General features: G+C 41.4%; 1 protein-coding gene across 1 annotated transcript in view; it reads right to left on the bottom strand.

Moving 5' to 3' along the window:
* The window catches only part of LOC133519326 (beta-arrestin-1), an 84,319-nt gene that overhangs the window by 6,087 nt on the left and 64,721 nt on the right, over nt 1-13,511 (bottom strand). The window contains exons 3-11 of the mRNA XM_061853366.1: nt 13,145-13,243; nt 11,416-11,476; nt 9,483-9,625; nt 9,037-9,263; nt 7,394-7,526; nt 6,800-6,960; nt 3,858-4,001; nt 3,037-3,123; nt 1,636-1,758 (exon numbers count right to left, since the gene is read on the bottom strand). Coding sequence (XP_061709350.1) covers nt 1,636-1,758; nt 3,037-3,123; nt 3,858-4,001; nt 6,800-6,960; nt 7,394-7,526; nt 9,037-9,263; nt 9,483-9,625; nt 11,416-11,476; nt 13,145-13,216 — 1,151 coding nt within the window. The 5' untranslated portion in view covers nt 13,217-13,243. The remainder of the gene's footprint in view (nt 1-1,635; nt 1,759-3,036; nt 3,124-3,857; nt 4,002-6,799; nt 6,961-7,393; nt 7,527-9,036; nt 9,264-9,482; nt 9,626-11,415; nt 11,477-13,144; nt 13,244-13,511) is intronic.

Genomic DNA, 13,511 nt, shown 5'->3' with positions numbered 1-13,511 from the left:
GTATCGGGACTGTGGTAAGATAAAGCGAAGAGAGACGATGTATACTGACGGCTGCGGGTCCAGCTGGATGCGGTCGTGTTCGGCGCTGGACGCGGGCTCCTCGTCCGGCTTGGGGTGCATCAGTATCGGGACTGTGGTAAGATAAAGCGAAGAGAGACGATGTATACTGACGGCTGCGGGTCCAGCTGGATGCGGTCGTGTTCGGCGCTGGGCGCGGGCTCCTCGTCCGGCTTGGGGTGCATCAGTATCGGGACTGTGGTAAGATAAAGCGAAGAGAGACGATGTATACTGACGGCTGCGGGTCCAGCTGGATGAGGTCGTGGTCGGCGCTGGGCGCGGGCCCCTCGTCCGGCTTGGGGTGCATCAGTATCGGGACTGTGGTAAGATAAAGCGAAGAGAGACGATGTATACTGACGGCTGCGGGTCCAGCTGGATGAGGTCGTGGTCGGCGCTGGGCGCGGGCCCCTCGTCCGGCTTGGGGTGCATCAGTATCGGGACTGTGGTAAGATAAAGCGAAGAGAGACGATGTATACTGACGGCTGCGGGTCCAGGTGGATGCGGTCGTGTTCGGCGCTGGGCGCGGGCTCCTCGTCCGGCTTGGGGTGCATCAGTATCGGGACTGTGGTAAGATAAAGCGAAGAGAGACGATGTATACTGACGGCTGCGGGTCCAGCTGGATGCGGTCGTGTTCGGCGCTGGGCGCGGGCTCCTCGTCCGGCTTGGGGTGCATCAGTATCGGGACTGTGGTAAGATAAAGCGAAGAGAGACGATGTATACTGACGGCTGCGGGTCCAGCTGGATGCGGTCGTGTTCGGCGCTGGGCGCGGGCTCCTCGTCCGGCTTGGGGTGCATCAGTATCGGGACTGTGGTAAGATAAAGCGAAGAGAGACGATGTATACTGACGGCTGCGGGTCCAGCTGGATGCGGTCGTGTTCGGCGCTGGGCGCGGGCTCCTCGTCCGGCTTGGGGTGCATCAGTATCGGGACTGTGGTAAGATAAAGCGAAGAGAGACGATGTATACTGACGGCTGCGGGTCCAGCTGGATGAGGTCGTGGTCGGCGCTGGGCGCGGGCTCCTCGTCCGGCTTGGGGTGCATCAGTATCGGGACTGTGGTAAGATAAAGCGAAGAGAGACGATGTATACTGACGGCTGCGGGTCCAGCTGGATGAGGTCGTGGTCGGCGCTGGGCGCGGGCCCCTCGTCCGGCTTGGGGTGCATCAGTATCGGGACTGTGGTAAGATAAAGCGAAGAGAGACGATGTATACTGACGGCTGCGGGTCCAGCTGGATGCGGTCGTGTTCGGCGCTGGGCGCGGGCTCCTCGTCCGGCTTGGGGTGCATCAGTATCGGGACTGTGGTAAGATAAAGCGAAGAGAGACGATGTATACTGACGGCTGCGGGTCCAGCTGGATGCGGTCGTGTTCGGCGCTGGGCGCGGGCTCCTCGTCCGGCTTGGGGTGCATCAGTATCGGGACTGTGGTAAGATAAAGCGAAGAGAGACGATGTATACTGACGGCTGCGGGTCCAGCTGGATGCGGTCGTGTTCGGCGCTGGGCGCGGGCTCCTCGTCCGGCTTGGGGTGCATCAGTATCGGGACTGTGGTAAGATAAAGCGAAGAGAGACGCTGTATACTGACGGCTGCGGGTCCAGCTGGATGAGGTCGTGGTCGGCGCTGGGCGCGGGCTCGGGCAGCGCGCGCGGCGGCTCCTCGTCGGGCTTGGGGTGCATCAGGATGAACGGCAGCTCGGCGCTCAGGTCGCTGCAACCACCAACACATCTCTTACTAACCAACTCGTCTAATCAATGTCACACCTCGGGTTGCAGACGTGCATGGGCTGCGGTGACTGCTTTCGATCTGGCAGGCCGTATGCTTGGTGCACCAACGTGACGTATAAAAGTGTAAAATAATATACAAGTTGTGGAATAAGAGGAACACTAAGATAAATCGGCAAGGGCGTTGCCAGCCAGGAAACTAGAGGGGTAAGTTGATATCGCTGGAGGCCTAGGGAGAAGCCGACGCCGCAGAGGGACATACATTGTATGTAAAATTTGAGCTCTAGGTCATAATATTTATTTTCTCCAATATACTCGAAAATGTTCACCTTATTGTAGCAAAAATAGTACGAGAAGTTCTTCGTTATGGTCAAACTCAAATTAAAAAAATCAAAACAATTATTGTCGTGTTTTAACGAACGGGAAGTTATTACAGTATTGTTTTTACTTTTTAAAAACACGAATCCACTAAGAAAAACTCAAACAGCCAATAAATATAGCCGCAGGCTGCGTCTACACGACCCGGTCAGCATCATTTCAAGCTATAGGATAGATTCATGTAAGACCGTTGTGTATGATCGTGCGAATACTGCTTGATAAAATCAGACTATATTTTTTATACTATGTCGGTGGCAAACAAGCATACGGCCCGCCTGATGGTAAGCAGTCTCCGTAGCCTATCTATGTACGCCTGCAACTCCAGAGGACTATATAACTTTTATATATTGTTATTATTGTTTGAGGATCTCATGCGTGCAAATACAGCTTATATTGCACAATTATATTGAATGAGCGAATATTGAATGGTACTGAATGGCAGAATAGTTGTGCCTTTAACTTTTAAAAAATAATTAAAGAGGAATTTTTTTGACGTTTTTTATCTGAAGGTTCGATTAGAGTGCTGGTACCAACCAAATAATTTACTTAACCTAATTTCCTCGCATGTTTGGAGAAAAGCACTATATATGCCTCGGCAGGAACAGCAATTCGTGGATTCGTCTTCTTTGTCTAAATCGAAGCTCATCCACGAATTGGCCTTTCCCGGCCTCTGCAATAATGTACTATTTGTCCCAGTAAAAATTAACTATGTTCTTTTTACGCAACCTTATGTCAGATATAATAAATTAACCAGAGTGACTATTTAAACTTTTTTGACGCATTAAATTATACCTATTCTGACCACATGCTCAGATTAATTAATATAGGTCTAGGATTAGTATATTTATGTTTAAATATTTAAAGATATATATGTTTAAGTTCTTACCCGCCTAGTGGTCCCAGACACAATTTCACCTTGACCTTGTATTGTACTATAATTCCCAAGTTCTCCCTTTGCGCCGGATCTGCAATTCTGTAAACACATAACATTAAAAATTATAAAATGTTATTCAAATACGGATAAAGATGCAATATTCGAGGGTTAAACATTGCAAACATCCATTTTTCAACCAATCATAGTGGGCACGCGTATTGAAGCAAATCACGTCCAAGCTTCACTATTCATTGATGAGCCACCACACAGATAAGAAAATTCATGCACACGCCCATAAACTCCGCTATGGAGAGCTTTAAAGTAACTCGGTCCTGCGTCGAGTTATTCAGTTGACTAAAAATCTTAAATATAACATTAAGAACAAGGTTTATAGGTTTTTGAGTGTAACACAGATACAAAATACACACACATATATTTATAAAGTCAAGTAGAGGATATTGCTCCATTTGAAATAAAAACTTTAATTTTAAAACGATAAGGTTTTTATGTAATGTTGTGGAATTTTCTCCATTTGCAATAAAAATCTTAAGTTCAAAACAATAAGGTTTATATTGGAATGTGTAATGTTTCCACAATTTTGAATCTAGTCAAAATGACGCGAATCCCCGGTCACTGCGACCCGGCGTTTACAAACGCTTATTATTATAACATTTTAAACTTACTTAACCAGTGAAATGTAGTTTTGCTAGTTTATGTGGAAGTAAGTGATGTGTTTTGTTCGCTAACGTCTGCCACAAGCACGCACGTTTGTATGCTCCGTGCATACATTCGTTTGAATTATGTATGGCGTTAGGCTTCAGAAGTATACTCACAGCGTGCTGGAGGCCAGGTTGGTGTCCTCGTGCTTGAGCTGGCCGTCGAGCGCGAGCCCCCACTTGTCCTTGTTGTTGGCGAGCAGCGGCGTCAGCGTGAACACCTTGCTCAGCGTGAAGCCGGGGCCCACGGGGCAGCCCTCCCTGGCGACAACCATTTGCTGAATAAACGCCAATATACGATATCAAACTGTCTTTAACGATTAGCCAACCGATGCGAGGTCAATATGTAGGTATAGTGTTTCTTTTTTAGTTTTGTCCCATGCACTTAGAACAGCGTACTTAAGAAAACAAAAGGCCACTCCATGCACGGCACGCGTCGACTATTTTCAGGTAGCCTGGCCAAAGAGAATTTGAAATACAGGTGGATTGTCAACGGAAACTACAAAGTTTCCACAGCAAATTTACTGCCATTTTTCGACACGATTAAAACTTTTAGAACGCCATTTGACCTTGATCCTTATTTTTTTACCGATATGCGTTAAATTTGTTAAATATCAAAAAGTGGCGCCATCTAATAGATCAAAGGCCAAAGCTATGGCGGCATCATTTCGAGCGATGGCGCCACAACCTTTGGGTTATGCCCGGTAAGATGGCGCCACTTTTTGATATTTAACAAATTTAACACATATAACTGAAATAATAAGGATCAAATTCAAATGGCGTTCTAAAAGTTTTAATCATGCGTCGAAATATGGTAGTAAATTTACTGTGGCTACAAAATTTTCTTTGACAATCCATCTCTATTTCAAATTATCTTTGGTCGGGCCGACACGTGGTGTTTTGGTTGGCCCTTTGACATGTAATCTAGAACTAAAGTGGATATTCCGTTGGACCTTCTAGATAATTCTAACGACTTTTTACTACCTTTTTTGCAGTAACCTAATGATTGATTTCTTTTTTCGAAACACTATAAAAACACCTATTTACGGTTACAAACAGGTATGCGAGTTTTAATACATCGCAGCAATGTAATAAAATCATATGCGAGCGATAATCAAAATGGACATTAATATAAAACGAGTCTTTCTATAGAAAACCTGGATGTTTTATACATTTCGGTAATTCAGAAGTAGATGTTCTATATGCCATTTTTGGTGCAGTTCCGGCGTTGGTGCCGCAGTAAATGTGTACCTACAATAAGTACATATTCAATTTGCAAGTATGGCTAAACATTGAAGAAACATCCTTTTATAAGCTAATAGGCAAGTCGCTTAAATTATAAGCTGTTTTACATTAGAAATATGCCGATCCGTAGCCATGGATGTGTATGTTGTCCAATAATTAGGATTATTTATTGTCATGGCTTCGTAGCACTCTATGGAATCTGGTTTCAGAACCTGACCAGGTGTCATGACGAAAATCTGTCTTAAAGGGCCTATTACTAATCATGTCAAGTTAATAGAAGACTATATCTAGTAGTAGTATTTAGTAGAAGAAGATCCCTTTCCCATATCCCAAATCCAAAAGCCCGTGAATGTTTAAATCCATGATATTAAATCCTTGAAGAACCATTTCCTGTTGCATATCCTAATATAAAATGATCCTATTATAAATATTTCAAAGTGTGAAACTAATTGTTTATATTACAAAACTGGTATAATTTAGTGATGTGTAAATTGTACTAGCAGTTTGAAAAAGAGTATCTACGTGCCCAAGTCCCTGCTTCATAAAACTGTTGCGTGTAAGCGGCAAAATAATTGTATTTAAATCTATGGGAAGGGGCACAACACTCCAAACCAAGGGATATATAAAACTTCACGTAAACTACAACTAAACCCCATTATATTTCATTCAGCCACGTTAACAAAACGAGTAAACAAAACTCACAAACTCTTAAAATTACTAAATTCGAAGGTTAGTGAAAAACACTAAGAAAAAGGTACCAAAATTGTGATGCATGTATGTACAGCTTAGAACCTTGCACATGCAATGAAAAAAGCAAACAAACTTACAGAGACTCAATTTTTAAGTTCTTATCAGAGATTCCGATAAATGGGAATTTAAACTTTTTCTTCACCTTCGCTTTTGGTTGCCTGAATAAGAAATACAAAGTAAGAAAGTGTTAAATTGTTAAAAGTGTTGTTGGGTAAATTTTGTGTTACATTGGGAGTAATGTTTGTACAACACACTCGATCAATTTTTTTTAACGGATAAATTCTCATGTGTGGTCTTAACACTGAACCTAGTAGTTTTTATTGTTAAGATGATGAACTTTCCGAATGGTGGCAGTGCATTTAAATAAATATTAATTTGGCATGACAAAACCAAACCTTAAATCAAAACAATCGCCTGTTGCAATTGTGACCCCTGCGACTTCGACCGTAACTAGGTTGATATGTAGGTATATGCTACTTTACAACTAAACTTACTAGTTCTTCCACTTTTTCACTGCGGCGGTGCACTTATAAAATGTAAGGATTCTACATAGACTAAATAGAATCGACGAACGGGATTGTTCGCCATATCATACTGGTGATTATGTTAGACTCACTTCCCTCGGCCGCATTTAATAATGCTACAAGTACACTTACGGTTTTGCAACCGAAGTCGGCAACATTAGAAACACTTGTAGCTTTACAAAGAGAACTACACTGTATAGCACTCACTCGCTCTCCGCCTCGGCGACGGTGCACTTGTACTGCGCGGTGGAGAACAGGCAGATGTCCGCGAGCTGCCGCACGGATAGTTTGATCCTCTTCACCGACCGGTTGGAATTGTTCGCTATGTGCACGTTCTCGGCTATGTTTGGAAAGAGACAGCTTCTATAGTACTCACTCGCTCTTGTACTTGTACTGCGAGGTGCAGAACAGGCAGATATCCGCGAACTGCGGCACGGACACTGATCCTCTTCACCGATCGGTTCGATTCGTTCGCTATGTGCACGTTCAGTCGTCCACAGCTATGTTTAGAAAGAGACGGCTACATTGTACAGCACTCACTCGCTCTCCGCCTCGGCGACGGTGCACTTGTACTGCGCGGTGGAAAACAGGCAAATGTCCGCGAACTGCCGCACGGACACTTTGATCCTCTTGACCGACCGGTTGGAGTTGTTCGCTATGTGCACGTTGACGGCTATGTTTTCGCCGTGGTGGTACAGCTCCTGGGCCAAAAACCATCATGAATGGTATGAACAGTATATGTATATTCAACACGTCAGAAAAAAAAACTGATTTTCATCGGTAAGATCACGTTTTGCCACTTAGATGGGCAATAAATGTCTAGTTAAGCGGCCTCCACCTGGACCTGGTAGAAAGGGGAAACCTAAGAAATGCTGGCTGGACCATACGAAGGATAATATGAGTTATATGAGTACCATTGGTCTTACAAAAAACGGTGTCGCAGACCGTACGAAGTGCGTGATAAAAAGTCAGGAAGCGGATCTGGGACTCCGAAGCAGTAGCTGAGAATATACACCTTTTATATGCTGCTGTTTATTTTCAGTATCAATTATGTCAATATAATAGTTACGGTGACGATTAAAAGTAATAAATAATAGAATATAATTACAAGAATTAAAAAAGTAAAAGTGATACCTTATCGAGTGACGCTTCTAAGTATAATTTGTTCGGACTCATCATGAATTCTTTAGAGACTTCGACCGACGGCTGCTCGCCCTGCTTGCTCGGAGCGTACATTATCTTCCTTATGGCTAGACGAACGGAATTCCTGAAATATGATTAGGTTAATTAATATTAGGTTTAATAATGTTTCGCCTGACTATAGTTTTCTCTCTCTAGGTTAGACGTCTCCTTGGCAGTAAATTAACAAACCGAATTAAAATAATCAAATTAGCCCTTTAGCTCATTTATTCATCTTTTTTGATCTTAAAAAAGTGTACGTTGTGTAAGAAAATGGCAGTTTCAGAAAAAAAAAATAGTAAATGAAAAAGACTTTATGAAATTAGAAAATTGTAAACTAAAAAAAATATTATAAAAAAGTAGGTAATAATGAGTAAAATAACCAAATTTGAAGTAAAAAGTAGTAGAACATGCTGAACAATCTGAACATGCACGTTTTTCTGAATACGCCTAAATAACGCATGATTATTCTCTATCTCTATCTGATGACACATGAAGTAATGAGATAATTCATTCAAGCAATCAACAACATTTTGTACTTATCTCTTCCAGCAAAACAAAACCGTACAATAACCAAGGTTACCCTAAAGCTAAATGATATTACAAAAATATTACGGAATTTCTCATATGGTCGTTGTTTTCCGAACGTCCCGCTCTCAGAACCGCTCGTAAAATAACGTACAAGGCAGCGAGAGGTCGTGGATCCGAGGAGTAAAGAAAGGCGCGCCTTAAGCCAAACGTTTGCAAACAAATATTGTCTCAGTGCGTAATTTAACCGACCCGAGCTCCGTTGCGTATTTATTTTCTTTCGGATGTCTAATGTTAATCAATCATGCATAATGTCGGGAATATGAGGAAAGGAGTCAACACAGGAAATGTAGTTAGCGTGACAGGAAATTTGTTTCGTATTATTGCTATTATAAGATACGGTCGATACGGAAAATTTTGCTTATCACATTTAACCTAAAATATTTGAAAAATAAATATATATCATAATATTTCAGCTACTTTAAGTTATACATTGGGATTTTAAACATATTCCTGGGTAACGACGAAATGTTATTTTATGTTCATATATTATGAAGTTACCGTTTTGCGGGGGATTAAGCATATCTATTATTTATTAGGTACCCGAATTCGAACATCTTTAGGTATTGTGTAGCATTTTATGCGGCTTGTCATCCTGCGAATCTGCAAAGAACGTCTTCAGCTCATAGTCCACTCCGCATGGTTTCCCAGTGTCTCCAGGCGCGGGCAGCAGCGTCACTGAGGCCGGACAGTGAGGTGGCAGTTTAAAGTAGAAAGGATGTGCGGATGGCCCGAGCTTGTGAACTAGTCTGTGTAGAGATTCCCCAGACAAAAGACATCACATATGTTTTACCTTTTATGCGGCTTGTCATCCTGCGAGTCAGCCACGAACGCCTTCAGCTCATAGTCCACTCCGCATGGTTTCCCGGTGTCTCCAGGCGCGGGCTGCAGCGTCACTGAGGCCGGACAGTGAGGTGGCAGTTTAAAGTAGAAAGGATGTGCGGATGGCCCGAGCTGTGAACTAGTCTGTGTAGAGATTCCCCAGACAAAAGACATCACATATGTTTTACCTTTTATGCGGCTTGTCATCCTGCGAGTCAGCCACGAACGCCTTCAGCTCATAGTCCACTCCGCATGGTTTCCCGGTGTCTCCAGGCGCGGGCTGCAGCGTCACTGACGCCGGACAGTGAGGTGGCAGTTCAAAGTAGAAAGGATGCGCGGCCGGGCCGAGCTTGCGGACCAGGCGCTCTTGCAGCCGCGTTAGCGGTCGTTTCAGCGTGGTCGTCGCTGGGTATATCTGGAAACAATGATGAAATGTAGTAAGCTTGGAAAATAATCAAATGCTATGATGCAAACCTATAAATGGACTGGTGGAATAATTTGTTTTTTTTTTGTTAGACTGTTATTGGTACTATTGATAATCTTATCATAATTGAAGTCGTTCTCAACTGGTCCAAACAGTGGTCATTGATCAGCAAGCTACGTGTACAGGTGATATAAGATAACCCGTTCTCACCTGTTCCGCTGCAAGGTACAGATCCTTCCTGAAGGTAAGGCCGAGGACGTCCAAGTCCTCCCGGCCGTACCTGAAAGCTGCCAGCACATGTCCGAACACCTTTCTGTCCTTAACATATTCTGGATCGATTAGCACCACGCCGTCTGCAAGGAAAACCGTGATATTTGCGTAACAATACAATATATGTAGTAATTTCAGGAGAGACATATGTACCAGAACCAAATAAGTTACATTTTCAACATTACATCACAAATATAACTTTAGTATTGGTACATGGATATCGTGTACGCGCGCTGGTGGCCTAGCGGTAAGAGCATGTGACTTGCAATCCGGAGGTCGCGGGTTCAAACCCCGGCTCGTACCAATGAGTTTTTCGGAACTTATGTACGGAATATCATTTGATATTTACCAGTCGCTTTTCGGTGAAGGAAAACATCGTGAGGAAACCGGACTAATCTCAACAAGGCCTAGTTTACCCTCTGAGTTGGAAGGTCAGATGGCAGTTGCTTTCGTAAAAACTAGTGCCTACGCCAAATCTTGGGATTAGTTGTCAAGCGGACCCCAGGGTCCCATGAGCCGTGGCAAAATGCCGGGACAACGTGAGGAAGAAGAAGACATGGATATCGTGTATATCTTTGACAGTGACTATTGACCTCGATTATAGTACACAATTGGCAAAGACCAATTCAGAGATAATTGCTACTTATGGCTCCTAAACACGGCTTTAAGGATTAGCTAAGTAGTAGATTAGATTAGTTAACATACGTTTAGATACGAAATGTAACTAATACTCAAGTACGGTTGAATTATATTTACACGTCACACGTCTTGTCAGTCATCTTCAAATTGCAGAGGAGATTAGATAATGCCAAATAAGGCTCGAATATTCCATAGTTTTGTAGTTACTTAACATACATTATAAATCCCACCTGGCGCTGTAGATATAAGCTCTTCCAACTTAAAGTACGCAAAATGAGTCGGGCTAGGAAATTAGAAGGTTTCGGAACGGGTTGGGTGAACATTGTTTCAAAGTTAAATCAATTTAATTTATGAAAGGAGCCTCTCGCTTACAAACGTTAGGCGTAACCTAGATTGCGTCAAATGGAATTTCTATAGTGAACACAAACTGGCTTCATTTACACTAAAACGTTCCTAAACCACAATTTGGGGCGGCCTGTTTCAATTCATTCACTCTAATCATAAGTTTCTTGTGTTAAAATTGGGGCAATTTACTAAAGCAGTTTGACTCGCGTGAGGTTTCAATTACATTTACAATTACAATTGGTGCTCGTAATATATTATCAAGCGTTCAAATATGATAGTTTTCTTAAGTCAAGCACATTCAATTACGAGTATTGTTTTTGATTCCCATGTTTGTATGAAACGCTCTACTTATCGTACACTCGTACGTACATTACAGTGTTGGTAGAAGAATATTTTTGATTTGATGCTGCAAATTATAAAACCAATGATAAAAATAAAATATAATCATCGATATACACAGATAGCGTTTCTAGACTAGGCCTTCTGACTTCCACATCGTTTCGCAAGGTTTTCGACATTTGCATTATTGAACAACACGGCCTTATTGAGCTTACTGTGGGATTTAGTCAATTTGTGTAATAACGTCTAATATTTATTTATTATCAATGTATTAAAAAAGCAAGCCCTTTCTAAACAAATGTATATTTATCCCCAAATTGTAGATATAAACGCGTGAAAATTAGTAGTGTTGGTAGAAACTCTAGTCTATTGAGTCTAATTTTGACTTAAGTCTTCTACAACAGACTATAGTATCTAATAAGTTAAAAAGAACTTGAGTTTCGACTTAATTAAAAGAATCTGAAAAACCGGATTCTTAAAGCAGAGGATTCAAAGGAGTCTTAACCAACAGTTTAGTGAAAATCCAGGTAAATAGTTAAGCGGGACATACCAATCGGGTCTACATGTGAGATGTGGTCTACGAAGTCTCTCTTTCCTAAGTATACTGTTATCTGAAAAGGAAACAAAAACGTTGATTTATCTACAATCATGCTGTTCTGGTTTAGCATATACGGAGCACGGTCAGCGGAGAGGGTGGTTTATGTACAGGGGAGGGTAATTTTGAACAGAAATTTATAAAAGAGTTAATTTGAGAAGAATTCAAACGCATATTCAGCTGAAAAGATAACTGACCCCCCTGCATAGAAATGTGATCGTTTGGGTTAGGTCTCTCTCTCTGAAGCTGACTGTACATTTACCTCAAAAGTATAGAACTTAGACTTCACAGTGAATCATAAACTAAAATCTTTTTCTTTCTGACTAAAGAATTGCAGTCTTATATTTAATTTGTTCGACATTTACACGAGAGAAAAGGAATGCTATTTTATGTGTTAAAAGATTCAAATTCCATTGCAATCTAGTGTACTTTGGGCGACAAGAGGATAGAACTATCAGTAAAATACTGTGTATAAAAAAAGCGGCCAAGTGCGAGTCGGACTCGCGCATGAAGGGTTCCGTACCATTTAAGACGTATTAAAAAAAAATCTACTTGCTAGATCTTGTTCAACATTTTACCACTTTGGACACACATTTTACCACTTTGGAACTGTCTCTCGCGCAAACTATTCAGTTTAGAAAAAAATGATGTTAGGAACCTAAATATCATTTTTGAAGACCTATCCATAAATACCCCACACGTATGGGTTTGATGAAAAAATTTTTTTTTAAATTTATTGACGTATTAAAAAAAACTATTCACTAGATCTCGTTCAAACCAATTTTCGGTGGAAGTTTGCATGGTAATGTATATCATATATTTTTTTTAGATTTTTCATTCTGTTATTTTAGAAGTTACAGGGGGGGGGACACACATTTTTTCACTTTGGAAGTGTCTCTCGCGCAAACTATTCAGTTTCGAAAAAAATTATATAAGAAACCTAAATATCATTTTTGAAGACCTATCCATAGATACCCCACACGTATGGGTTTGATGAAAAAAATTTTTTTTTTTAATTTTTATGACGTATTAAAAAAAAACTACTTACTAGATCTCGTTCGAACCAATTTTCGGTGGAAGTTTGCATGGCAATGTATATCATATATTTTTTTTAGATTTTTCATTCTGTTATTTTAGAAGTTACGGGGGGGGGACACACTTTTTACCACTTTGGAAGTGTCTCTCGCGCAAACTTTTCAGTTTAGAAAAAAATGATATTAGAAACCTCAATATCATTTTTAAAGACCTATCCATAGATACCCCACACGTATGAGTTTGATGAAAAAAGATTTTTTGAGTTTCAGTTCTAAGTATGGGGAACCCCCAAAATTTATTGTTTTTTTTCTATTTTTGTGTGAACATCATAATGCGGTTCATAGAATACATCTACTTACCAAGTTTGAACAGTATAGCTTTTATAGTTTCGGAAAAAAGTGGCTGTGACAGAATCGGACAGACAGACGGACATGACGAATCTATAAGGGTTCCGTTTTTTGCCATTTGGCTACGGAACCCTAAAAAGACAGTAAATACATAAATAGTTCGCCAGAATCTACTGTACCTGGCAATGTTTACTTATTGGACCAACAATGTAAAGTGAATTGTGATCGTCAGGTTCAGTTTTTGAAACTAAATGTGACTCAATTGAACTAAGGTGTATAGACCAGAGAGTGAATAGAATTACCTTGCCATTCGGGGAGCTCTTCTTGAAGACCCTCGTGGCCTGCCGCTGCTTGTTGCTGCCGGCGTCGTCCATCCTGCCACCGCGCCCTCCGCAACACTGCTATCAAAATTACTGAACTTTATCAACATTCTACAGGGCTATCCGGTAAAAAGTTATCATTTTTGTCTAAGTATTTAGCGTCTTTAGTTATTTATGAATTGCATTTTCTACTGCCTTTGTTATGGCAAAAGAAATTCCTATATGTACTTAAGATCTACACAAAAAAGTGGTATTAAATCTCGTGGAAGTCTTTAAACCCCGTTTTGCAAGTATAACGGTAGTTTTGAGTTTTTCTTACATGTAATTAACGCCAATTGAACGTATCAAA

The sequence above is a fragment of the Cydia pomonella genome, chromosome 6 (assembly GCF_033807575.1).
Source record: "Cydia pomonella isolate Wapato2018A chromosome 6, ilCydPomo1, whole genome shotgun sequence".
Classification (NCBI taxonomy): Eukaryota; Metazoa; Arthropoda; class Insecta; order Lepidoptera; family Tortricidae; genus Cydia; species Cydia pomonella.
Note: the sequence above shows the minus strand (reverse complement) of the source record. Positions and strands in the feature narration are given on the sequence as shown.